Source organism: Fusarium redolens, assembly GCF_020744475.1.
Source record: "Fusarium redolens strain MPI-CAGE-AT-0023 chromosome Unknown BKA55scaffold_4, whole genome shotgun sequence".
In the NCBI taxonomy this organism is placed as follows: domain Eukaryota; kingdom Fungi; phylum Ascomycota; class Sordariomycetes; order Hypocreales; family Nectriaceae; genus Fusarium; species Fusarium redolens.
In genome coordinates, this window is record NW_025763667.1 from 2297784 (window position 1) to 2320662 (window position 22879).

General features: G+C 46.9%; 8 protein-coding genes across 8 annotated transcripts; 3 read left to right on the top strand and 5 right to left on the bottom strand.

Annotated features, from left to right (window-relative positions):
• Positions 1-348: 348 nt before the first annotated feature.
• BKA55DRAFT_735606 (uncharacterized protein) lies at positions 349-2228 on the bottom strand. The gene is made up of 2 exons (XM_046201300.1): positions 1716-2228; positions 349-1660 (listed from the first exon to the last, which is right to left on the bottom strand). The coding sequence occupies exons 1-2, from the start codon at positions 1855-1857 to the stop codon at positions 669-671; spliced, it is 1134 nt and encodes a 377-aa protein (XP_046053292.1). The 5' UTR covers positions 1858-2228; the 3' UTR covers positions 349-668.
• Positions 2229-4341: 2113 nt separating this feature from the next.
• BKA55DRAFT_673158 (uncharacterized protein) lies at positions 4342-5361 on the bottom strand. The gene is made up of 3 exons (XM_046198019.1): positions 5259-5361; positions 4510-5204; positions 4342-4427 (listed from the first exon to the last, which is right to left on the bottom strand). Exon 2 carries the CDS (start codon positions 5152-5154, stop codon positions 4801-4803), a length of 354 nt encoding a protein of 117 aa, XP_046053293.1. The 5' UTR covers positions 5155-5204; positions 5259-5361; the 3' UTR covers positions 4342-4427; positions 4510-4800.
• A 237-nt stretch (positions 5362-5598) lies between these two features.
• BKA55DRAFT_561260 (Metallo-dependent phosphatase-like protein) lies at positions 5599-7293 on the top strand. The gene is made up of 4 exons (XM_046192147.1): positions 5599-5765; positions 5825-5948; positions 6000-6090; positions 6150-7293. Exons 1-4 carry the CDS (start codon positions 5749-5751, stop codon positions 7157-7159), a joined length of 1242 nt encoding a protein of 413 aa, XP_046053294.1. The 5' UTR covers positions 5599-5748; the 3' UTR covers positions 7160-7293.
• A 116-nt stretch (positions 7294-7409) lies between these two features.
• BKA55DRAFT_591556 (uncharacterized protein) lies at positions 7410-8243 on the bottom strand (the record flags this gene model as incomplete). Its single annotated transcript, XM_046195266.1, has 1 exon — positions 7410-8243. The coding sequence occupies one exon, from the start codon at positions 8241-8243 to the stop codon at positions 7410-7412; it is 834 nt and encodes a 277-aa protein (XP_046053295.1).
• Positions 8244-9369: 1126 nt separating this feature from the next.
• On the bottom strand, positions 9370-10223 carry BKA55DRAFT_536418 (uncharacterized protein; the record flags this gene model as incomplete). Its single annotated transcript, XM_046189825.1, has 2 exons — positions 9370-10131; positions 10209-10223. 2 exons carry the CDS (start codon positions 10221-10223, stop codon positions 9370-9372), a joined length of 777 nt encoding a protein of 258 aa, XP_046053296.1.
• A 4271-nt stretch (positions 10224-14494) lies between these two features.
• BKA55DRAFT_591558 (uncharacterized protein) lies at positions 14495-15217 on the bottom strand (the record flags this gene model as incomplete). Its single annotated transcript, XM_046195267.1, has 2 exons — positions 14495-14968; positions 15011-15217. The coding sequence occupies 2 exons, from the start codon at positions 15215-15217 to the stop codon at positions 14495-14497; spliced, it is 681 nt and encodes a 226-aa protein (XP_046053297.1).
• Positions 15218-17510: 2293 nt separating this feature from the next.
• Positions 17511-18160, top strand: BKA55DRAFT_536419 (uncharacterized protein; the record flags this gene model as incomplete). Its single annotated transcript, XM_046189826.1, has 2 exons — positions 17511-17768; positions 17819-18160. 2 exons carry the CDS (start codon positions 17511-17513, stop codon positions 18158-18160), a joined length of 600 nt encoding a protein of 199 aa, XP_046053298.1.
• Positions 18161-18739: 579 nt separating this feature from the next.
• BKA55DRAFT_561271 (AFG1-like ATPase-domain-containing protein) lies at positions 18740-21004 on the top strand. Its single transcript, XM_046192148.1, has 3 exons — positions 18740-19390; positions 19445-19895; positions 19945-21004. Exons 1-3 carry the CDS (start codon positions 19078-19080, stop codon positions 20798-20800), a joined length of 1620 nt encoding a protein of 539 aa, XP_046053299.1. The 5' UTR covers positions 18740-19077; the 3' UTR covers positions 20801-21004.
• The last annotated feature ends 1875 nt before the right edge of the window (positions 21005-22879 follow it).

Below are 22879 nucleotides of genomic sequence, written 5' to 3' on the forward strand. Positions count from 1 at the left end.
CCAGACCGCAGTAGCTGGGACTGAATATGACAAGGCGTTGGCTGAGGCAAGGCCAGGCGCAAGAACTCGCTGTAAAGGGCTTAGCGTCGGGATCTGCCGCTCCATACCGCCCTAGGCTGATGGCCGGGTTGTCTCCAATAAACAGGGGTGGAGTAGGTACTAAGGTTAGGGACTGTGGAAGCCTCCCAGTTGAAGCATGAAGTAGGTAGTAGGTAGGTACGGATAGGCCTACCTACCCTGGTAATTACCTTCTTCCTGAGGCCCCATAGTCTACACATGAACGCACACAGTAACGAATGCTAAATGACACAATGCATCTACTAGGCAGTGGTTGAACTGAATGGGAGATACCAACTCGATAAATAAAAACATTACTGCACATTCCAGCAAGGAGACGTATTATTGAGTTTTATTCGTTTGATTCCTCCCCATGCCAAATGTTGTTCCTGAATGCAAAGAAACATGCATGTTTAGCACGGCATGTGTGATAGGTAGCCTGTAATACTAATAAAGGAAAAAGAGAGCAGCAATGAACGCTAAGCACGGTCTACCGTGATATCAATGTCCCATATAATCCAACAAGTCGCCATAAGCACTCCCTGCTCAAAGGGGTATCCTAAAATTTCCAAACCAAGTCCGTTGCTCCAGTCCTTCTCTCACTTCCTTTCCTAACCATGCAGCCCATCATCTTCACCTCCTCCCAGGCGCTCCACTGTCCGGAATATGTTGACTGCAAAGTTCATCGTCCAAGCAATCAATCCCATGAGCATGAATGCTGCCAGCGCCTTAGACAAGCTCTTGACTGCTGTATCAGACAAGTTATGATAGACAAGGCTTTCGAACGCAAGTGCTGTGCTTGCCGACTTAAAGATAATGAAAAAGAGGTCTAGCAAGATGAGAGAGATCTTGGAGACAACAGACCTTAAACCCAAAGGCTTTCCTGTGTACTCATCCCAGATCATATAACCAATGTATGGAATAGCAACGCAGTCTACGGCCACGGCAACGATGGACTGTGTCTCCTCAGCTGAATCTGTGCTATCAACGTCTTCAAGCAGGTGGATCCGCGCCGCAATAGCAAGGGCAATAATTGAGGTGACCATGACGCTCAATCTAAACATTAGAGGAGCAAGAGAGTGCCGAATAGCTATATTCCATAAACGTTTGTACGGAGCTAGCGTCCTCTTCTTCCGTGAGATCCTGGCTTCTTGTGCATTGTAAGGATGGCGGGCTGGTGTGTTGAAATTTGGTTGTAGGTGGTTTAGAGCCTCAACATCCATCACTTTCGAGTCCTCGTTAGTCATGCGACCCCATGACGAAGATTGGACAAAGTCTTGCCATGCTATGTTCGGCTGCGAGGTTAATGCTGGTTTATGTCCTGGCACAATAACGGGTTCTGCGGATCTCAAATGATCCCATTTCCTGCCACGCATCGAGGCGCGACCGTAGCGCATAAAATGGGGGATCTTGCCTCTCGTTTCCTGGCCTTGACCAACGAGAGGATCTTGTGGATCGACGAAGCCATCTTTCGAGATTCGTCTTTGAGGGTCACTTGGTGACGAGTTATGTTGTGGTGGCACAGCGCGAGTGGGAGGCCGGAGGAGCCGCAGTTGGTCGTCGCTTACTGAACCATGTTTGTCGTCCCATGAATCGATCCAGGCTATTTTTTTTGGGTTAGTTAAGAAGTCAAGAGATGAAGTGCTATAATCGCTTACGTGGGAGGGATCGAGGAGGGCGTAGACGGGCAGATCTTCCCGCGACAGAGCTGCTCAAAGTACGACCAGAATCATAGGTCCGTGGGGAGTCGTGATAGGTGCCAGTGCCAGTGCCAGTTCGTGGAGGAGAGGGAGAAGTCATGACTTGAATCAGCGGCGGCGGCGGCGAAGAAGCCAATGATCGCGATATTTATGTCTTCAGCCGGATATTGAAGCCGGCGAGTGCGATCGCAGAGCGTACCCAGGACAAACTGGCATGGCAGTCGATTTGTTAAAGCGCGGCTGAGCCGGCGAACACGTAGGTTGAGTTGGAAGCCGAGCCTATTGTGTTTTGCAGAGGAAAACCATAAAATAGAAGGTAGCTAAAATAAAATAAAAAAAAAAGAGATTTGATGACCGTCAACGGTTGGGGTTCAAGAAAATGTAATGAACACAAAAACACACACGACACAGCAAAAAAACACAATAGTTGGAACGTAAGGTAGCGAAATAGACTGGGAAATTAGAGATTGGAGATCCCCGTCCTTAGGCTTTTGACGGGCGTTTCGACGCGCTCATGGCATGGTCTGTGCGGGCTGGGTCAGGTCTCCCCACAGCGTCATCCATTGACCGTTAGCGGATGAGATTACCTGCTGAGCTCTGGAAGCGCTAGAGCGTCATAGGCTGCCAAGGCCGCTTCCAGGTCGCTTCCAGGTCGCTTGCACGTTTCTTGCTTTGTTCTTCATGGATGCATGCATTTCTGTATAATGAAATCATCGAGGCCAAACGATCCATCATCCTCGGTCATTATACTGTACATTTTAGATGGTTCATTGCAGTCTAGGCCATGTTCCCTATTATATTAAGTAACGTCAGATACGGGGAAACCGGCCACCCCCGGAAACCGGCCACCCTGCACTAATAGATAATAAAATTAAAATATTTAATAGCTTATCCTATATAGCCTTATTTAAGATCTATAAGTAACTATTATATAGTTTTTATATAAGAATATTTATATAAAATTTTATTTTATTATATTTTAATAATATTTAATATATAATATAAATATATATAAAACTTAAATATTAAGAATTAAAGAATATTTAAATATTAATATTAAATTAAATAAAAATATTATAAAAATAATTTAAATATATTAAAATACTTTTAAACTTATAATTTTTTATATTAAAATAAGTAATTTAATATAATTTTTTATAATATTTATAAAAATTCTTTAAGATAATTTATAAAATATATAATAAAAATATTATTATTATTTTAAAATTTAATTTATAATTAAAAAAAAAACTTATTTATATAATTTAACCTTTTTAAGTTAATTTATTAATTAAAATATAATAATAAATTTAAATTATTTATTTTTTATAATTTTATTTAATACTTATAATTATAAAAAGATAATATTAAAAAAAAAAACCTTAATATTATAAATATATAAATAAGGCTTATTAATATTAAGTATTAAAAATATAATTTAAATATTTTAAAATTTTAATATTACTAATTTTAAAACTAGAGCTTAATAGCTATTTTCCTTATATTTTTTATAAATATTTATAATTAGTTAAGATTTTCTTAATAAATACTAGTAATTCTTTAATAAATTTAATTATTAAATTTTAAATAATTATATCTTTTTAATAATACTTAATATAATTATATAGTATTTTTTTTATTATATAATAGCTATTTAAATATATAAATAAAATTAGAAAAAAAAATTATATTATTAATCTAGAGGCTTTTATAGCTATTTAAAAGTTTAGTGTTTTAGTGAGGAAGGGTGGCCGGTTTCCGGGGGTGGCCGGTTTCCCCGTATCCGACGTTATTGTAACCATTGTCTGTCATCCTCGCATGATACCCTTGCCAACCAGCCTATCAACCCCAGTGGTGCCCAGAAAGCCTAGTTCTCGTTTGCATGCCTTCTGGCTGCCTCCTTGCAGCAACGCAGATCCTTTGTTGACAAGCTCCAGGCACAGATCAACAGGGTCCCTGTGCCAGACTTGATTTTGATACGGATACGCGAATAAATCTCAACGTTTGATCAATGTCAGGATATCACATATCACGCGACACAATCCCATGTTCCCATAATTACACGAACCAGATACTTAAGTACCTATCATACCAATAAGTTTTTCAAAATTTTCGAAGAAAACTTGTGCCCATGGCGTCAAATCAGGTTTCATCAAAAGGCTGCAGTGAAGATAAACTTCACTTGCCGCTTGTCACCATCTTCAATTCTCCGATCGTCCCTCAACCTTGATTCAACCCCACACAGGTGTTAGGTCCAGACTAACGTATTCTGCTACCACCAAAGAGCGGGCTATTCTGGGATATCTCTTACACTTGATACCAGAGCTTCTTCACTACTATTATTGATTTGCGCGAATTGTGGCTCTGGACTATACTTTCTAGACTTCATAGAATCATCTCTATTGTAGCGACTTTCTTTCCAAGATACCTTACCTTACCTTACCTACTAAGATATATAGATGTGTGTTCTTCAACAGTACATCCTTGAGCAAAATCGACACCTCGAGTATTATCCTCGAGGTTGAAACGTAAAATAGAAATGTAGCCAATCAGACCTTAAAGAACCCATCTTCAACTAGCAGGTGTTAATCCCGGCTTCACTGTCATGCACAATTATCGTCCAAATCAAGTCACACATTCTGCCTATCTGATAAAAATGATGCAGTTTAACTTGGGTACCTAATTTTAGCTAATTGTTATTTCAAAGCTTCCCCCCCACCATTTCTAATTTATAGCTTCTGGGTAAACATACCTAATAGTACAGCTAAGGTATGTTTCAACAAAGGTTGTCCTCTAGAGCCTGGGATTCAAGGACGAATATCATTATTCAGCGATAGTCACTCCCGTTCTCCAGAAACTGCACTCTTCTATCGATTCGCTTCGATAGTTTCCCCATGTTTTGTAGCATCATAGCGGAGTTCATTTCAGCTTGACTGAACCCATGGGAACCGCTCTGGGTGCCATTCAAGCATCCGGGTATGTACCAAAGGAGCAAACACGCTCGATATGCATGTTTGAGATCATTCAAATCATTCTTTGCCGGTCATCGTCCAGCCTCCTTATCGCTCTTGTGAAATCCCAACCACTCGCCCAGCATTCCTCCCGGCTTCGGCAATGGGCATTCCCTCCTTGCTCTGTCTTGTGCGTCCTCTGTCTCGTCGCTTGCCACATCGTTAAATTGAACAATCCCATCTTCGACTTTGGGGTTGGCGTCCTTCTTCTTCCATCTCATTCGTCGGCCATTCTCGTCGACCATAACATCTCCATCGGCGAAGCGGGCCCGGGGTACGGGGCAAGGAAGCAAATGTGGGATTGTGACGACTATAAAGCATGCGGCGACTGTCGTTGCGAAAAGTGACGATGTCATTCGCGATTTCGGGTGAAGGAGTGGTGGCATGATCCTGGCTAGGTCCGGAGGTCGTTTGGTGAAGTGTGGACTCTAAAAGTCTCAATTGGTCGTCAGCAGGTGTTTCAATGGGTTCCAGATGCCATTGAACTCACATGACAACTGTAGCATCATCCTCCAGACAAGCATTGACCAGGTCAACGTTGCCGACAGTATCGAGCGATTTGTGGTGGTGATCCAGAATTCATAAAGGCTCACCCAAACCTGAGTTATGATGTGGTTCTCATTGGCTACCGGCGGAAGGGGATTGTTTCGGCCTCGGCTCTATGTAAGCCCGACCTCTAATACTTCTTCATTGGCGGGGCAGTAGAGCGTCTCCACCCGACGAGACGAAGAGCGTCACTCAACACCACGAATCGCGAAATCTCCAAATCCCCAACTACAACCAACACGCGCGATCAGCTTTCAAGTCATCCCCGCGTTCAGCTTAAATCACATCGCATCGCATCGCATCGCATCGCATCGCATGAAAACCCCCGATTACTTACGATATGTTATGATCATTTGCTTCGATACGGTTTAGGATTTAAAGATTAGCGGCGCGCATATCCCCACGTGCCAACCCACCAACTCTACCCTTTCACGATGAGCGACCTCGACAAGTGAGGCTGAACGCCCGACCGCTGGTCTTCGAATTTTTGAGCTAATAACTCATTCTCAGGGCCATTGCGCAGCTGCGCGCATGCCGACCGATTCCGGAAGCGCAAGTCCGCGAGCTCTGCCATAAAGCTCGGGAACTTTTAATAGAAGAGGGTAACGTCGTCACTGTAACGGCACCAGTAACAGTATGCCTCATGCCCTAATGAAGGCTCAGCAATCGCTGATGTTCTTATTAGATATGTGGTGACATTCATGGCCAATTCCACGATTTGATGGAGCTCTTTCGAGTAGGGGGCGATGTTCCGGATACAAATTACCTATTCATGGGTAAGACCAGTCTTTCATCATATCCAGCAAATGTTCGTACCTCTAATCAAAATTCCTAGGCGACTTCGTCGATCGCGGCTTCTATTCACTGGAATCATTCCTCCTTTTGCTCTGCCTAAAAGTTCGATACCCCGATAGAATGACGCTAATTCGCGGCAACCACGAATCCCGTCAAATTACCACAGTTTACGGCTTTTACGATGAGTGCATAAGAAAGTACGGCAGTGCTAACGTTTGGCGTTACTGTTGCGACATCTTTGATTACCTGGCGCTTGGCGCGATCGTCCTGGGCGCCTCCAACACCATGTCGCCTGGGGTCGAACCTGTCGATGACGAAACTGAGATTGAGGTTTGCGACCAGAATGGCTCTATAATGAGCCGTTTTCCCCGACGTCGGCCAGACGATAGCTCGCAAGATCAGATCCAAAGCCCAGGTGGGACAGCAATGGACAAGACAGGCCCCCCAGGGTCGGGCGCTTCAGGGTCAAGCGGTGGCTCTGTGGGAAATCCAGCCGGAGCAGTACTCTGTGTTCATGGCGGTTTGAGTCCATTGGTCGATACAGTTGACAAGATTCGCTTGATAGACCGCAAACAGGAAGTCCCTCATGAAGGTGCCATGTGCGATCTACTCTGGTCCGACCCAGATGAAATTGACGGCTGGGGTCTTTCCCCACGAGGCGCAGGCTTCCTTTTTGGAGCTGATATCGTCAAGGTCTTCAACCATCGCAACGACCTGAGCCTCATTGCCCGCGCACACCAGCTCGTCATGGAGGGATTCAAGGAAATGTTCGACGCTTCTATCGTAACCGTGTGGTCTGCTCCGAACTACTGCTACCGCTGTGGCAATGTTGCTGCGGTTTTAGAACTCTCTGAGGATGAGTCTGGTACGGGTCTCTTCGCCCGTAGCAATGGTGATGTTGGCAGAAGCGATGGCGGTACTGGAGTCATGATGGAGGGCGGTATGCCTCCTAGGAGCGGTCCTGCGCGGCGATACAGGGTTTTCCAAGCTGCACCACAAGATTCGCGAGGAATGCCTGCCAAAAAGCCAGTCGCTGATTACTTCTTGTGATCATCTATTTTGTCATTGTCTATTATTTTCATATCTACCGGCCACAAAGGTGGCTTTGTATCACGGTATTAACTAGGGTTTGGGGTTACGGACAGGGCATGGAGTTCGATAATACTCAAAATTCATTATATACTACCTGAGTCAAGGGGTATTGTCATGGTACGCCTCTTAAATGCTTGATAACCGACGCAATGCAGTTCGATCAGACCCAATCTACTTCGGGGCCGCTAAATCCATGCAACAAGCCAGCTCATGCTATAAAAATACCTCCTGGTCCCTCTCTTGGATACAGCTCCGCAAAGCTGTCAAACCTCTCCAGCAATTCCAACATAACTTGCAAAGTGTCGAAGCTTTCAATAGTCCCCCAGCTTGCGGATTCGGGGTTTTCGTAGACCTTTATCTGAAACATGAGTGCCTGTTCGGGTTTCCTTTGTCGTCCTATAGACGTCAAGAGGTATGGCATCCTTTTCAAGGCGTTACGCAGTATGGCTTGGTCCTCAGTAGACAGCCTTTCACCATATCTGCAAATGTCAGAGATGAGGGTAAGGATAGCGACGGCAGCATTGACCTCGTCAATGCTAAACACGCTATCTGTGTTCAAATCGTTTGATATAGCGGGTTCAAGGAAATCCGGAGCCTTTGTTGTTTCTGAAGCTGTCTTCGAACTGAAACTATCAAGCGTCTGGTCGAAGTTGTATGCATACTTATGACAAATGTCAGCGGATTCTTTTACCTCATTCAGCGTATGTTCTGGTGCCGTACCATATCTAAACAAAGTTTTTTCTTCGCCACCACCAAGTCTCGGCCTCAGGATTGAAGGCGTTTCGCCGCAGGTTTCGCCGCAGGTTTCGCCGCAGGTTTCGCCGCAGGCCGAAGAAAGTCGCCTTCTTCTCTCTTCCTCTTTCTGGTGCCATGAAATACAGGGCTTGAGTCTTTTTCGATGGACACGATTCCGAATGATGGACATGATTCCGAACCATTCTGACCATCTTGATGTGGTATTTTTGCCTGTGTCACACGAATCATGACTTCCGGTTTCTGCTGTGACTTCCTGGTGCTTCCTCTTTTTGGCTTGCTCACCCATGTTGGATGTAGCTTGCTTTGATCCTTCTTTGATACTTTGTGATCTGCTTCAACAGTGGATAAGCCTAGGGTTGGAACCGAGAGTTTGATGTGCGGTATGCCCTCAACTGGACAAGTCAACGGGATGCTCAGTCTTCTATCGCTTGGATGTTCACTCACAGTTATGTGATCATTCACTAGTGAGGGGTTTGGGATGTTTGTGAAAGCATTGCGCCCGGATCGGAAAGGGATTTTATAGGTTTGATGCGACATATGTCCCACACAACGCAGAGTGTTAGAGATGTCCTCAGTAGATTGTTCGAGTGCCTGTTCGTCAGGTGGTGAAGCTGATAAGATCTGGTCAAGCTCTTCCCTCCTTGTTCTTATTGGTCTTTCCAGATTGGCAGAAGACATCGCCATAGATGTTTAGTTGTCAACTTGTGAATTCGTAGATGGTATCAAGTTTGCGAATGTTGAAGTGAAGTATCGTACAACGGCCGGTTCGGGGTAATACTTGATTAATATTCGATACGAGAAATGGCATGTGTTGGTATCTCCTATCCTTAACGCCCTATTAACAATCGTTCTTTGAGACTTGATGAAAGACCCTATTATTCCTTCGGGTTCGTTGTTCGTTTTATCGATGTCGATGTTCGACTTCTGCTTTATGTTCCAAGAATTCTGCAAGACAGCCCAACAATAAGATCTTTGTCTGTAGAGGACAAAGCTACAGGAACATCATCGCGTGGTCGAGCTCGGCTTTGCCGCTGGGTTTCCTGTTTGTTCACTCATAGGTTCCTCCCAGGCTGCATTTCATCACCAACTTCGCCATGGCACGAGGTGGAACACCCTTATACCAACTCGGATAATATTGGGTATTTCGACAAGACAGGTGACCGACAGGAAACCCATATCGATTTGTGGGGAAATGTACGTCGCCGCCGAAATGCGAGGTCAAGTCTATCGATAGGTCGAAGGAGCTTATGCGCAGCGGCTGTATCGAATCCCCTTGAACTTCACGCAAATTGCATCAACGCGAAGCTACTTGTCGATGCCTGTTTGATGTGGATAGCAGAGGATTTTGAGGCCACCGGGCGCAACGAAGTCCATTGGGTCGGACAAAAGCTCTCTGCTGGTTGGCCATCCAGTCAACACGGTCCTGGAGGGCCACCATCTTGTCCGACAGGGTTGTGAAAGGAATTCATGGGAATGCTGTAGCCCATCGTTGACGAGACATCCCCAGGCATGGGTGCCACAGAGTAGCTGTGTCGCCGAGGATCATCCATCAAAGATCCAGGGGTAGCGATAGTGTGGTAGCTTTCGGTCCGTGAAACTTGGGGATCAGGGAACATTTGAGAGGTGTAATGCTGGGGATGCATCGATGAAGTTATCGATTGCCTCGGTACTGGTGTAGGGACGTTGGAAGGAAGTGGCCGGGCGTATGCTGAACCTGGCTGGATAGCTTGGCCAGATTCCCATATGGAAGAACTGCTTGTAGATCCACTTGCGATAGATGGCTCACGGCTTTCTTGCGGAGGAAGGCCATAGGATACGCCAGTCTCGAGAGCTGTAGGTCTCCGGGGTGCTATAACCTGCTGAAGAGATTGGACGCTATCGCTGTGAGTGTTGGGGGTGAAGTGCGATATTGCAGTCGGACCGGTTTGCGACGCTGTTCCCGAGTGCAAGTAACTAGTAATGTAATCATCGCTGATTCCATGTCGGTTGAGAAGACCACGGAGTTGTCTATTCTCTTCTGCAACCCTCCGCGCAGCATGTTGCACCTCTGAGGACGCCTCGACGCCCTGCAACTCATACACTCGGAGTCGTTGCTCGAGCTCTTGGAGATACTCTCTTCTGCGGGCCCGGGATCTCCTCTGATTATCTCTAATCCGGGCAAGGTTTGCTTTTTGCTATAGACAAGGAGGTGTCAACATTAGGAACATGGATCGAAGAGGAATGGATATGGACAGAGGAACGGGCCACGTACTGCCGGCGTTGACATTTAGTCGTTTTATAACTTGACGGGACAGGCGTTGTCAATATGCGACAAGAGCTCGGCATCGAGGCCAGATCGCGAATCTCTAACAACCTCTTGCGACAGCGCCGTGGTGTTGGTCAACCAACCCTGATGAGGATCAACGAAAGGCACAAAAGATAATGTGCAGGAGCTCAAGTTGAACGAAGCTGGAGCAGTCCTGATGAAAAACAACCCAGGTCTAATAGATGACGCTTTCCCTTTTATTGAAAGGATGGATGGGGCACCACCGGTGACATATACCAGGGTATTTATGAAGACTTAAGACGATAAGCTCACGAGAGGGTCCGCCACATGGGAAGGTCAGCCACAGCGGCAAGTGTTTCTTTAGAAGACGGCGAAAGGAGAGAAAGAGGTATTGGGGGCTTCTATACTACAGTCTGAAGGAAGTATCAGATACCTGTGCCTCTAGAGATCCAGGGCCCGGAGAACCCCATCAACGGACGGGGCAGCCCTATTGGGACGAGGACCACTGGGCCGGCGCGGGACAACGAGACCAGTCGATGCAAGTGGCAGCCGGTTATGCTGGGAATATGCTGCAGGGCTGCGCTACAAGCAACAGTCATGAGCTAGCTGCAACCCTGGTGCATTGCAATCTGCAAAAGACAAAGAGCCGGCCAACTCAGTAGCAAGAGATCCATGAACCGGGCGAGCGAGCAGCGCGCCACCAACTCGATATGTGGAAAATGGTAACAAGCCACACTTGAACGCTGACACCGCGACTTTCGAATTGTTCCTTCACAAGCTCCGTCCAATATCTTCTTGCCTTTCTCGGAGGCGAGTGAAGTTGAGATCACATTGCGCAGTCAAGGGGGGTTAAAGGAAACAGAAGATAGGTGTCTCACTAGCAAGCCATATACACATACTCCAGGCGGGCCCGACAGGATATGAGACTTGGGGATGTGAGAAACTGTATCGAAAGCCATGAAACCACCACCTAGCAGCTGTGCCAAGCTGCAATTAATTGAACGGGAAGTGTTGCCGCACAGCAAATAGGTGTCTGAGAACTGGCAATGTTTCCAGGGATCCTGTCCCTCGGAGGTAGTGGCTGAGAAGATTTTGAGTTCACGGAAAGCGGAGTTGCAGCTGAAATGACGGAGGCCTGGACGGCAGAGGGGCCAGGACCCAAAACCGATGTTAGTGATTCGGTGAATGGGCATCATCCTTTGGTTGGGCATAAACCCGTCGACGACGACATGATTCAGTGATTGTGAGAAGAGCGGCTCCGAGGGTATGGCTAACAAATGGCACATCACACCCACTTTCGAACCTCGCTGCAGAAAAAGACGGGCTGGCGTGAGCCGTTATTGCCCCCTTGTGGCGATAAGGTGGGTGTAAGTCAGACAGACAGGGTACGCTGTACGGAGATCATTTGCTGAGCCACGCGCTCATAAACACGCATCCTTGAAATTCAGTCGCTGAGAACTCGAGGATATGAAAGTATCAAGCCCTCCCAAATCAACAGAGCGGAGGGCACAGAATTACGTCTGTTCCAGCGGCGGAGAGGCATTAGACTCGCATCCTCCATATGTTCTGCGATCGTGTCTAGACGCCTCTTTCCTTCCAAGGTTACCTGTGGTCGTAGAGGCTAGCATCTTGAAATTAGTCTGCTGACAGACATCTCCTTTCACCTAGGAAATCTAAGAAGAGCCGTGGGAACCAAGACCCCTAGGGTGACACCATTCCCCAGCTACCATTCAAGGCTAAGCTTTGTTGGAGGTGTTGCCAGGTGCCGTTCTTTTCTTTTTTCGAAATAGAACAAGGGCGTTCTGGGGAGCGTTAGGGAATCAGGATGTGAAGCCATGGATGCCGCTAGCAATGCACGGTCGCTCATGTCTAGGGAACCGAAAATGGAACGACAATGCCGGTCTCCAAAAAGCAGATCCATCAAACAAATGGAGAAAGTACGTATCGTCTAGCCGTTTATCAAGGCGTTGTCTGGTGGCTCAACACTATAGCCAGTGCTGTTATGAGACCGCAGTTAGATCCCACGGCGTATAACTGGTACCCCAACGGTCGAGAATGAGAGCAATAGGCGGTGATGCAAATTCGAATGGCAACACTAAAACAGAGGCAGCCCAACCACAGCTCGAGGTCCGTATTGCACAGTACAGAGAACGCATGGCAGTGTCGAAAGGGCTGGGATCAATCAAGGGAGACAGATCGCGAGCCTAGAACGAACCAAGCGGATCATAATCATACTGTAATAGGCACGTCTATGCGATGTAACATGCTGGGAATTTTAGCTATCCCAATTGATTCGTATGAAAGAAGAAAGCATCTGAGCAGTCATTTGTTTGGGTGGAAGCAACAGCCAAGCTAGGTAAGTCCAGCAGGACAGGGACATCTGTACAACGCAGTCCGGGACGGAGGAGAGCGCATTGCTCATCAATGGACTAGGTACCTACTGATTGAGATTGGATGCTATGATTGAGTTGGCTGGGCCTAAATGACTTGACGATGTCGCGATATGACGCATTGTGTTTTGCACCCACCGCGATAAACTCGGGCCTGGGGCTGGGCTGGCGAGGATATCGTCATGTGCCTGCTATTCCCCAAATTTGGGTGAGCCCCCCCAAATCTCGATCTTCGCCAGGGAAGAAGGCCCAAGGCTGTTCCAAGGGTTTGGAACTCCGTCGAGATGTGGCTGAGGGGCTTAAAGTCCAGACCCTGTCCCCACCTCGGCAAATGCCGACCGTTGAGGGTTAGCAAAACTGTTCGGTCAGGTTGAACAAACTAGGTAACAAGACAAACAATTACGAGAACTGTTAGTTGTCAACAACTCTTAGCCACTATAGGTAATATCAAAAAACCGTTACATCTTAAGTATCAGATCAAAATTACTATGGTCCCTGGGAAATCCTTGGTCATACAACTTTCTACAAAGCAGACTCTGTATAATCTTGACAATGCATAGGTGGTAAGCCTCTATTGTTGGCCGAAATAATTCAGTTTGCCGAAATACACATCCATGTCTCGGCAGTCATTTCATCAACATCTTTAGAACTCGTAACATAACACAGATTCTTCTCGCCTAATGTCGTTACGTCTAGCTATTCTCACCGTATATGATGTGTCACTTGCATGCTTCAATGGGGAGTGCAGCAGGCCGTACAAGCATAAGTCCCAGCGCCGCGGTCGTGGTAGCGGGTGTACCGGACATCAATCCGGTTTCCAGACCGACTATAAAAAATTATTCGAGCTGCGTCACATCCATTTACAAGGGGAAAAGGGAAACTCTTACCATCCTTGTATTGTCCTCCGACGACCCGGCCGAGAAACTGCAAGCACGGAATAATATGGGTCAGAAACAAGAAACAGGAGAAGCATTGACTCGAAAATTATCAGGTTTGATCCTTTAGCATACGCAGTCTTGGCGAGGTTAATGGTGAATAGATCTTTAGCAGCACGGAAATGGCTCACTCACTAATATCTTGGTAATCTTGCCTTGACTCTTGATTTCCACTGATTTCTATGGTCCCGACCCGTTGTTGCCCGTCGCGGTCACGGAGCTGCCGTTGAAAGTGGGTCTGCCCTGTGCCCCTCTTCCCGCCGGAGATCCCACTTCAACTACCTATTCGGAGTCTCCTTCTTGTCCGCGCGCTGCCTTCGATTCTCCCTCATCTCTAAATTACTCAGCCCTCCATAAACCTCCCTGCGGCTCTTTGTTTTGTTTCCCTATTCTGCAAAACATCCGAAACGCCAAGCTCGGATCACAAAACTAAGAAGCAATTCATCACCATCAAAACCAAAGGCCACTCCCAATCAGAGGTCGTCGAGTCAGTTTGGACGGACACTAGGTGCGAAACCCGGTACCGACTCAAGCTTATGCACCAGATCGACCACCATGAGGTCCCTAGACAGCTGAATTGTCGGCCCGTCCTTGCAAGTCCTCGGGAATTTTTTCAACGCATGTGCATACGTAGCATCCACGTCACATTCGCGATTCAGGTGGTTATGGGGGAAAACGTGGTTGTGCCATGGCAGCTTCGCTGATGATGCCTAAGAGACATGTAACTAACATGTGGCAGCTTGGGTTGCACAATACCGCTTCTTTCAGCCGTTGCCTATCCCTGTATATTCTTTACTTTCTGACTCGAGCAGGCTGAGGAAATTTCTATTGCTACGGACTAAGTATCGTGTACTTTTACGATTTCCGCGGATACTAGTTGCCTCTCAAAGGCTATCTCACCCCTACCTATCATCGATCGAGTCATGACTCCCTGCATCATGACACCCTACCAGCTTGTCAACCACGTGCTGAGCCGTTTGAGGTATACCTCATCTCGGAGCACTGTCTCAAACTCGTCTCTCATATTCATCATAATTACCTCGTCAGTGGGCGCTTTGGTGTGGTGGAATCGTAGTATGGCTGCTCGAAAACTCTCCATGGCTTGTTCAAGTTTTTCTTCTGCTTGAGTCAACAATCTTGCTTTGAGGCACTTCGCACAGAGATTCGGGATCCTGCCCTGCTCTGGTAGTGTCCTTGGTAGCAGATGAAGTCCTTCCCTAGTCAGGGGTCTCACTGGAACTCTATGCCCACACCCGGGATAGATGAGATCGACTCGGCAGAAGGGGCAAGTGCCCTGATTCTCGAACCACTTTTCAAGGCACTGCAAGCAAGCAGCATGACCACATGGCATTAGACTAAATGTACTTTCGTCAAGCGGCTCTGCATCTGACTTGATCTGACAGTTCACCTGACAGCATATCTGACATTTCAGTTTTATTAGTTAGTCAATTAGGAATTTAACCTTGGAGAATGGAAAGAAGGACTCTTTCGGGTCGTATCGTCGATGGGGCTGGAACCATGATGAGAATCGCGGTAGAATCTTGGCCTTCATCCATGACCCAGAGGCTAGTGATGCATTTGTTTTCTGGTGTTGAGGAGCCAGGCAATGTTTACTGGCTCGGGTTCTCAAGTACCTCTTTTGAGGCTGCTGTTGGCGATTGGGAGACATCGTTTATGAGCTTTTGCGTGCGTCTCGTTAATTGTGTTGTTGTCTATTCAGTCGTGCTACTCTTGTTGTTGTGTGATGCGGTTGGTAATATTCGGCTATTGGTTACTAATTAGCAATTCTAGGCATAGAGACAAACTCTGGATAATGAAACAAGTCATGAAAGTCCGCGGCACTGTTCAGTTCATTCACGGCTAGGAACAAGCAATATTCCCATCGCTTTGGGTGTTCAGTAGTGTATGGTTGTGTTCTTCAACGTTCTAGCCCATTGTTTGTTGAACATTGCCTTATGTTCTACTACTATCTTTGTTCCTCACTATAGTGAGTACGATGTTCTAGATTCCATTGATGACATGCATGCCCTAGGGATGAACCGCTAAAACGTTTAAAGACTCCATAGCCTCCATAGCCTTGTCCAGGTACAATAGCCGGTGACAGCAGCTAGTGTGTGGCTTGATCTCTTGATCACTTTATCTGTATGATCTTTTGGATGCTGAATCGAAAGTCGCATGTCGTTCGTGTTTCACGTGAGAATCTTGGCCCCAGTCTATACAAGGTCGAGACCCAGACCATATATCTTAGCTGTTTGCGGATCACAATATTGATTCTTCTAGATGTGGTAGGAGACTCGCGAGGCATGCTGCGAAACGATGTTTCTTCATCCTTAACCCCCTTGATTTGCCATTGCAGCTCAGCCTCAGGCCGCAGAGTATGTATGTGGGGATACTGGGGAAATTTGATGACATGCCACAATAGTCGATTCTTTCCTATTACTGAAAATCCTGCATCAACTTGACTAGTTGCTGATATTACCCCAGTATCATTTGCGTCCCTGGGGATGACACATGTTCGACAACACGATCATGTTTAGGGCTCAATTTGCTTTGCAGATCATAACGTCGATCTAAAAGTCCGTTCATTATTACATTGGGCCAAAGTTAAAGATGCGGCTCAGCCCCAACCTCAATTCCCGGGATCTAGACTGGCGTCGATGGATCCGTCCCTTACGTTGTCCGAGCTAGTCATTCTCGGCCGAGGGTACCGAGTCCCCGACCACTCGTTTCGGATTTACGGCCAGGTTTGGCCAAAGCTTCCGAAAATACCCAACGACCGGAGAAGGTTAATTCTTTGTCGGACCGCTGGACACTCGGACCCGGAATGGATGTGGGGCATTCCGATTTTCAACACCGGTATTCTGGGACCCCGGAAGTGATATCGGGAGATGGGCCAACAGCTGAGTCAGTCAGTACACCAACCTGGAGAATGTATAGAGTACATTGCACCGTTACTTAGGGCAAAGAGGCTTTATTATATGGGAAAAGATTTAAGTCATGGAACGATTACAGTTTTCGTCCATGACATATCTACGTGCCTGCATTGTCAACTAACTAATGCACATACCATCGTTTCACTAACGGACGTTGAAAAGTAACCAGAGTCATGAGAAGGCTTTGATGCTTGCCCTGCAGGGCAGATGTAGCTGTGTACCTAAAGTGCGTTCTTTGTTATACCTTTGTGCTACAGAAAGGGAAACACGCATCCCACGTATGAGCATACTACGTTGTAAGCGAACACGCGTAGAGCGGTGAATGGAAGCCATGTTACCTTACGAGATCAGCAACAAGGATAGATGCACCATCTCATCCGTTTGCAGCATTCATCTTGGTCTAGGCTGATGGTCTCAGCTAGGTTCCACAGCTTTGTTTAATGGCATGTGTCTGAAATACCGTCCGAGACTGAAGCAACATTCTCTTGACACCATTAAACTATTGTCTTGCAACAGACGTTCTAGAACCGGAATCCCTGTCAACTTGATGAATCGAGTATGTTGTAAGTCGACTTCGACAATCATCCAGATATGAAGCTGTATTGAAGCTCTAGGGTAAGCCATAATCCTTGTGCTTCTGGTTGCTGGGGTTGCACAAGTAAACAGGGCTCTCGATGGAACAAATAACCAACCTCAGGGCACCAGCGAGTGAATCCTTCGCGATGGAGAGTCCCTGCGTCTCCTTGACCTCCCCTTGGCCAAAACCTGGTCTTGGCGTCTCTTTTAGGCAATCAGAACAGAGTATCAGCTGGCCCATGTCAGAAGTGACACAGAAAAACTGCCTTGATAGAAGGGGCTGCTGGGCAACAGGCGACTCTTGGCCTGACGTTGAATCTTTCTTATAAACTTGCTCGTAGCGGTCAACTTCTGGCAAACTGATAAACTCCAACTTGCCTCTTCATTGAATCCTCACTCGCTCGTACTCTAACACCACGTTTCACGTATTACAGCACAACTTTACCACCGAGAATGCCTTCTGTCAAAACGCTGTTCGCCTCAGCCACCTTGGCTTACCTGGCCAGCGCCAAGACTATTAAGATCACAGCTACCAGCGACGACAAGTTCGACCCTGAGGAGGTTGAGGCTGAGAAGGGTGATGTCCTCGAATTCCACTTCGAGCCCAAGAACCACAGCGTCGTTGCTGGCGATTACCGATATCCTTGCTCTCCTCTCGATATGGGCACTGGCTTCTTCTCTGGTTTCGTTCCCACTGACGATGGATCCGCCGTAAGTTGCGACTCCTCGGGCATATATGCGATATCTAACACGGTCTTTAGGACAAGATATTCAAGGTCACCGTCAATGACACTGACCCTACGCCTTTCTACTCCTCCCAGGGTAAAGAATGCGCCTCGGGTATGGTTGGTATCGTCAACGCCGACTCCAACAAGACTCTCTCCGACTACAAGAAGCGCGCATCGGAGCTGAGCTCTGGAGTCAACCCTGGCAAGAAGCCATTTGGCGGCGAGTTGGTAGACGCTGATGATGCTGATTCAGATGGCGACAGCAGCTCCGGAAAGTCCAAGGATGGAAAGAATGACGACAATGCTGCTGGTGTCCTCAGTGCTCCTCTCGCTGGTCTGGTCGCTGCCATTGGTCTTGCTTTTGTTATAGCCTAGTTGGTAGGATGTTTGGAGAGATGTGACATGATATTCACGAAATCATCTGGGAACTGTGTTTAAAACAGCGGGAGTAATTTGAATGTATCATTAACTAGACCATAATACCTGTGAGCCTGTACATCGATGCTTGTGTCGACCAGGCAATGAATTGATCACTAGGTCAGAGTATTCGATCGATGCACAACGCACATTGTCTTTTAGCCGTTCGAACCCCCTCACCCGGCAGGCTTCAAATCCCTAATCTTATAATAACAATATGAGGGTTTTGAATGCTTATTTGCCATCACTGTCAGGTCACTTACCTTGGTCGGAGATGATTCTCCGGGTCATGGTCAGAGAAGTTTGGAACTCTCTCGTAACATCCATAGCCAAGGGTTCAAATTCTGCGTGCTAGCTGGGATTGATAATTGCTGATGCTTTGCCCTCGGAGTTGAATCGGCATCTTGGTTAAAAAAAACTCGAGATCACAACAACCGGGCCGGTCGTCAACTGTATGACCACGCTCGAATATAGGGTTTAGAAGAGCTGAAAAAAAGCTTGAATCCAGAGCTCTGTACAGTATTGGCAATATATCATGTGAAATTGTGAACAGCTGACCAACGAAATCTGAACGGATCATCTAGGGTAGGCTCTTGGAAGCCGCCAAGTAACGCTTGTTAGTGAGCCTCGGCAAACTGACGCAAAACTTCTTAATTGAAAGTACACCCGGGAATATCGGTAGCCTTCGGGTCAAGGATGGAATACCAGTACCGGGAACCAATTCTAAACCCGGCCCACACTATCGTCACTTGAATACCGGATTCGCAACTCCCCTCCGTGATTAACTCTCATATTACAAACTTATTTCCGTAAACTCACCAGCGACCGATCGCAAACGAAACCGCCTCGATTCCTGCGACATATATGCGATCAAAATGCGCGGCGCATTGAGGTGTAGTGCCACTGTCCGCCATCCTCAATTGTTGCGGCCGTTGGTGGATGGCGGCAGATTTGCGAGGGCGCTTCGGACGAGCGCAACACCACAGGCCTTGCGAACAGGCTCAGATTACCGCAAAACACAACAAGCCCTCACAATCCAAGGCGCCAACTTATCGACGTCATGTATACATCGATCGCGATCGATGGCAACAGTAGTCGATGCCGAACCTATACATGGCGGAGGCCCAATCCCAGAGTATGACAGAAGAGTACAGGCGGGCAGGTTGCGAAACGATGAGCATCAAAGAGGTGAGGATGTTAGAATCGAGTCAGGAACGTAAGCAAGTACTGACAAGAGAGAAGGGATCATCCAGAATTTCCAAAATCTATATCATGAATTGGAGAAATATGACGCCCCGCCTGTCCAGCATCCCAGCATCGAATCCCTCAAGCCCACCAAGAAGTCAATATTCTCGTCGCTTTTTGGCGCAGGCGGCAGTAGGTTGGCTACTGGGGATATTCCTAACAACCTTCCGAGAGGCTTGTATCTCTATGGTGATGTGGGTTGCGGCAAGACCATGTTGATGGATCTATTATACGAAACTCTGCCTCCATCTGTCAAGTCAAAAAGTCGAATTCATTTCAACAACTTCATGCAAGATGTACATAAGCGACTTCATAGATTCAAAATGGAGCATGGAAACGATATAGACGGGGTACCATATATCGCAGCCGACATTGCTCAGCAGGCAAATGTGCTCTGTTTCGATGAATTCCAGTGCACAGATGTAGCAGATGCAATGATTTTGCGACGGTGAGTGCACTTTCTTACTACAAAGGCGCTCAATGCTGACTGTATACAGACTGCTTGAATCTCTCATGGCAAACGGCGTAGTCCTGGTAACAACTTCCAACAGACACCCTGACGAGCTGTACAAGAACGGTGTCCAGCGAGAGTCATTCATCCCCGCCATCGAACTTCTCAAGAATCGCCTGCATGTCATCAATCTCGACTCGCCAACCGATTACCGAAAGATCCCTCGACCTCCATCTGATGTATACCACACGTCACTCGACAGCCATGCGCATGCGCACGCAGAGAAATGGTTTCGGTTTCTCGGTGATCCTGAACAGCCTGAACCTCGACCCGAGACGCAAAAGGTCTGGGGTCGTGAGATTTATGTTCCTCGAGTCAGCGGACGAGCGGCATGGTTCACCTTCGACGAATTGATTCGACAGCCAAAATCTGCTGCTGATTTTATTGAGCTGGTTCGGGCTTACGAGGCATTCATTGTAACCGATATTCCCGCAATGACTCATCAGCAGCGAGATCTCGCGCGTCGTTTCATCACATTTATCGATGTTGTGTACGAGGGCAACGCTAAGCTTGTCCTTACTACAGAGAAGCCCCTCTCAGAACTCTTTGTCTCTCGAGATGAGATCGCTGAAAGCCTCATGAACCAGGGCGTGAAGCACGAGCACGCGGAGGAAGCTGCTGCCAACCATGACCTGGTACACAGCGTTGACAAGCTCAAAGACTCAAATCTCTTTGCGAGTTCAGAGGAAGCATTCGCATTTGCTCGTGCGCTAAGTCGACTGCGTCACATGGAGAGTAAAGAATGGGTGGAAAGGGGGATGGGTCTTGAAGCTCAGGGCGGCAAGTCGGATAAGGATAACTGGACCAAGGCGAGAAGTCGACAGATGGAAGATTCCATGTGAAGAGGAAGAGGCGAAGCTGGATTGTGGGAGATGCATTATATACCCGGAGCATTGACTCAGCATAGCGAGCGTTTGCCTGGTCTTGTATTTATAACTGTACGATGACGCCTGTTGAACAACCAGCAGTTTGAATTCATACATGAGCATATTTGCTGTTTATATTTAGATAACTGATGATGTCTGAATAGAAATTTTGATAGGAGCCTAGGAGTGTTTTTATCGCATCCTATGGTGACTTCCGAAAGCTAGATTGCCATGTTGGACGTCGCGACTCGAGAACTCATCGGCTGAACTGGAAATGGGGAGAGTTCGAGAATATCTTTAGGAAGCTCAACGGCGTACTCATGAGCGAATCGTAACTTGACTAACTTCATAGTCTTTCGGTTACTCGTCCCATGAAGGGAGGGTTCAGTTGTCTAATACCCTACTCAGTGGCGTGATTCCACCTTAGATCCAAGTGTTGAGAAGGCCACTTCGAGCTTCGACGGATCATTGCAAAGGTTTACACCCTTTTCGTGGAACGCTACTATAGAGAATGCAGTTTCAATGGCCTACAAAGAATCGCAGGCCCTCCTGAAGGCAAAAGTGTTTAAGGGACGAACGAAATCCCCATTAACACTGAGACAAATTTAAAGCCATGCAGGAATGTCATGTTTTAGACACTGGTGATCACAATCCCTGAAAAATCAATTGTCTCTGACCAGCCACACCTACAACCTCGAATAATGATAGAAACGACGAAAACAGGATATCCTGCGAAATTTCGACTTTCTCAATGGTAGCTAGCACTGTTATCAGCAGGTGATCAATACACCAAGGATCTCGAAACAGAGCCGAAATGAGCCTTATGGCATTCACTTACCCAGTTTCTACGGAGACTTTGTGAATTTCATTAGGTACCAAGGAGCCCTGTGAGGTCTCCCAGGAAAGCCTTGTCTCATTGAGTGCGGAACACCGGCGCCTGTAGCTGAAGCTGGGGAAAAGCGTCGAGTAAATTTAAACAACAGGCCATATCCACAACAACAATGGATCTAACATCGATATAATTTGTTTGCCGACCGAGACAGAGGGACCGAGGCTAAACATGAAACAGTGACGTTGTTACGATGTAACCAAAGATTAATTAATATCCTTGTATTTGGAGATTGAAGACCCTTATCTAGACCAGATTGTGAATCATTTTGTCTATTTATGCAATAACTCAGTGCAAGGCATATTTATCAAACTTCGCTAATCATTTCGAGAATCGATTGCTGCACGAAATGCTTTCTCATCTCGGCATGACAAGGGTGGGTTCAAGCGGATGGACGGACACATTGAAGGAGCACAGATCAAGCACAGATTTGTCTCCATCGGTCGTTTCAAACCATATAACGTCAATGCGTGGATGAGCGGTCAAAGTGGTGCAAACAAAGAGGGAGTTTGTTTCTTCCCATAGTTCGGAAATGGGTAGTCGAAATCAACGGGATTAGCATAATTGCTTGAGGAAGCCCTAGATTCGATATCTTGCTATTAAGAAATTGAGCCACTCATGTAACCAAATCTGACGAGAAAGACCTTACTAATTTTTATTACCGAGTCGAAGCATCTGGTGGGATCATTTGTTAGTTGCCCGAGATGTGAACACAGCCCTGTATCTGTGCAAATATGGATGGATTTCCTCTGCTTCTACATAGTAGCACTTAAATAGACAGACCAAGCAGCCAAGTACACAAAATCAATCACAGAACGAAAACGTTTACTGAAGGCAAATTCGATAGACTAACATTCTTGGGTGAATCGGTCGATATTCGTTGCTGGATCCATGGAAAAGGAGAGGATGAAAGTGTGAGTGGGTGTGGGATAATTTTAATGAAATCGGGCTATTCTCTAATTTGGGTTGGAAGACGTTAGAGCTGCGCGCTGCAGAAGCCACGCTGTACAGGGTCGATTGGATAAGCCATTACGGATTGGCCGGCGCCTCAACGGTTCCTGGCTAAACAGATTCGACGGGGCTTCATCAACCAATCATACAACTTATGTACCTGAAGTGGCCCAAGCCACCCCTGATGTTTAACCCCCGCCAACGCGCTTACCCCT

What these genes read in the sequence shown, in the direction of transcription:
- BKA55DRAFT_735606 (XM_046201300.1), bottom strand. Translation starts at nt 1,857, where the DNA reads ATGACTTCTCCCTCTCCTCCACGAACTGGCACTGGCACTGGCACCTAT. An exon ending in CCCTCCTCGATCCCTCCCAC is followed by an intron (nt 1,661 to 1,715) that starts GTAAGCGATTAT and finishes CAAAAAAAATAG; the next exon opens with CCTGGATCGATTCATGGGAC.
- BKA55DRAFT_673158 (XM_046198019.1), bottom strand. Translation starts at nt 5,154, where the DNA reads ATGCCACCACTCCTTCACCCGAAATCGCGAATGACATCGTCACTTTTC.
- BKA55DRAFT_561260 (XM_046192147.1), top strand. An exon ending in CTGTAACGGCACCAGTAACA is followed by an intron (nt 5,949 to 5,999) that starts GTATGCCTCATG and finishes TGTTCTTATTAG; the next exon opens with ATATGTGGTGACATTCATGG. An exon ending in TACAAATTACCTATTCATGG is followed by an intron (nt 6,091 to 6,149) that starts GTAAGACCAGTC and finishes CAAAATTCCTAG; the next exon opens with GCGACTTCGTCGATCGCGGC.
- BKA55DRAFT_561271 (XM_046192148.1), top strand. Translation starts at nt 19,078, where the DNA reads ATGCGCGGCGCATTGAGGTGTAGTGCCACTGTCCGCCATCCTCAATTG. An exon ending in AAACGATGAGCATCAAAGAG is followed by an intron (nt 19,391 to 19,444) that starts GTGAGGATGTTA and finishes ACAAGAGAGAAG; the next exon opens with GGATCATCCAGAATTTCCAA. An exon ending in GATGCAATGATTTTGCGACG is followed by an intron (nt 19,896 to 19,944) that starts GTGAGTGCACTT and finishes GACTGTATACAG; the next exon opens with ACTGCTTGAATCTCTCATGG.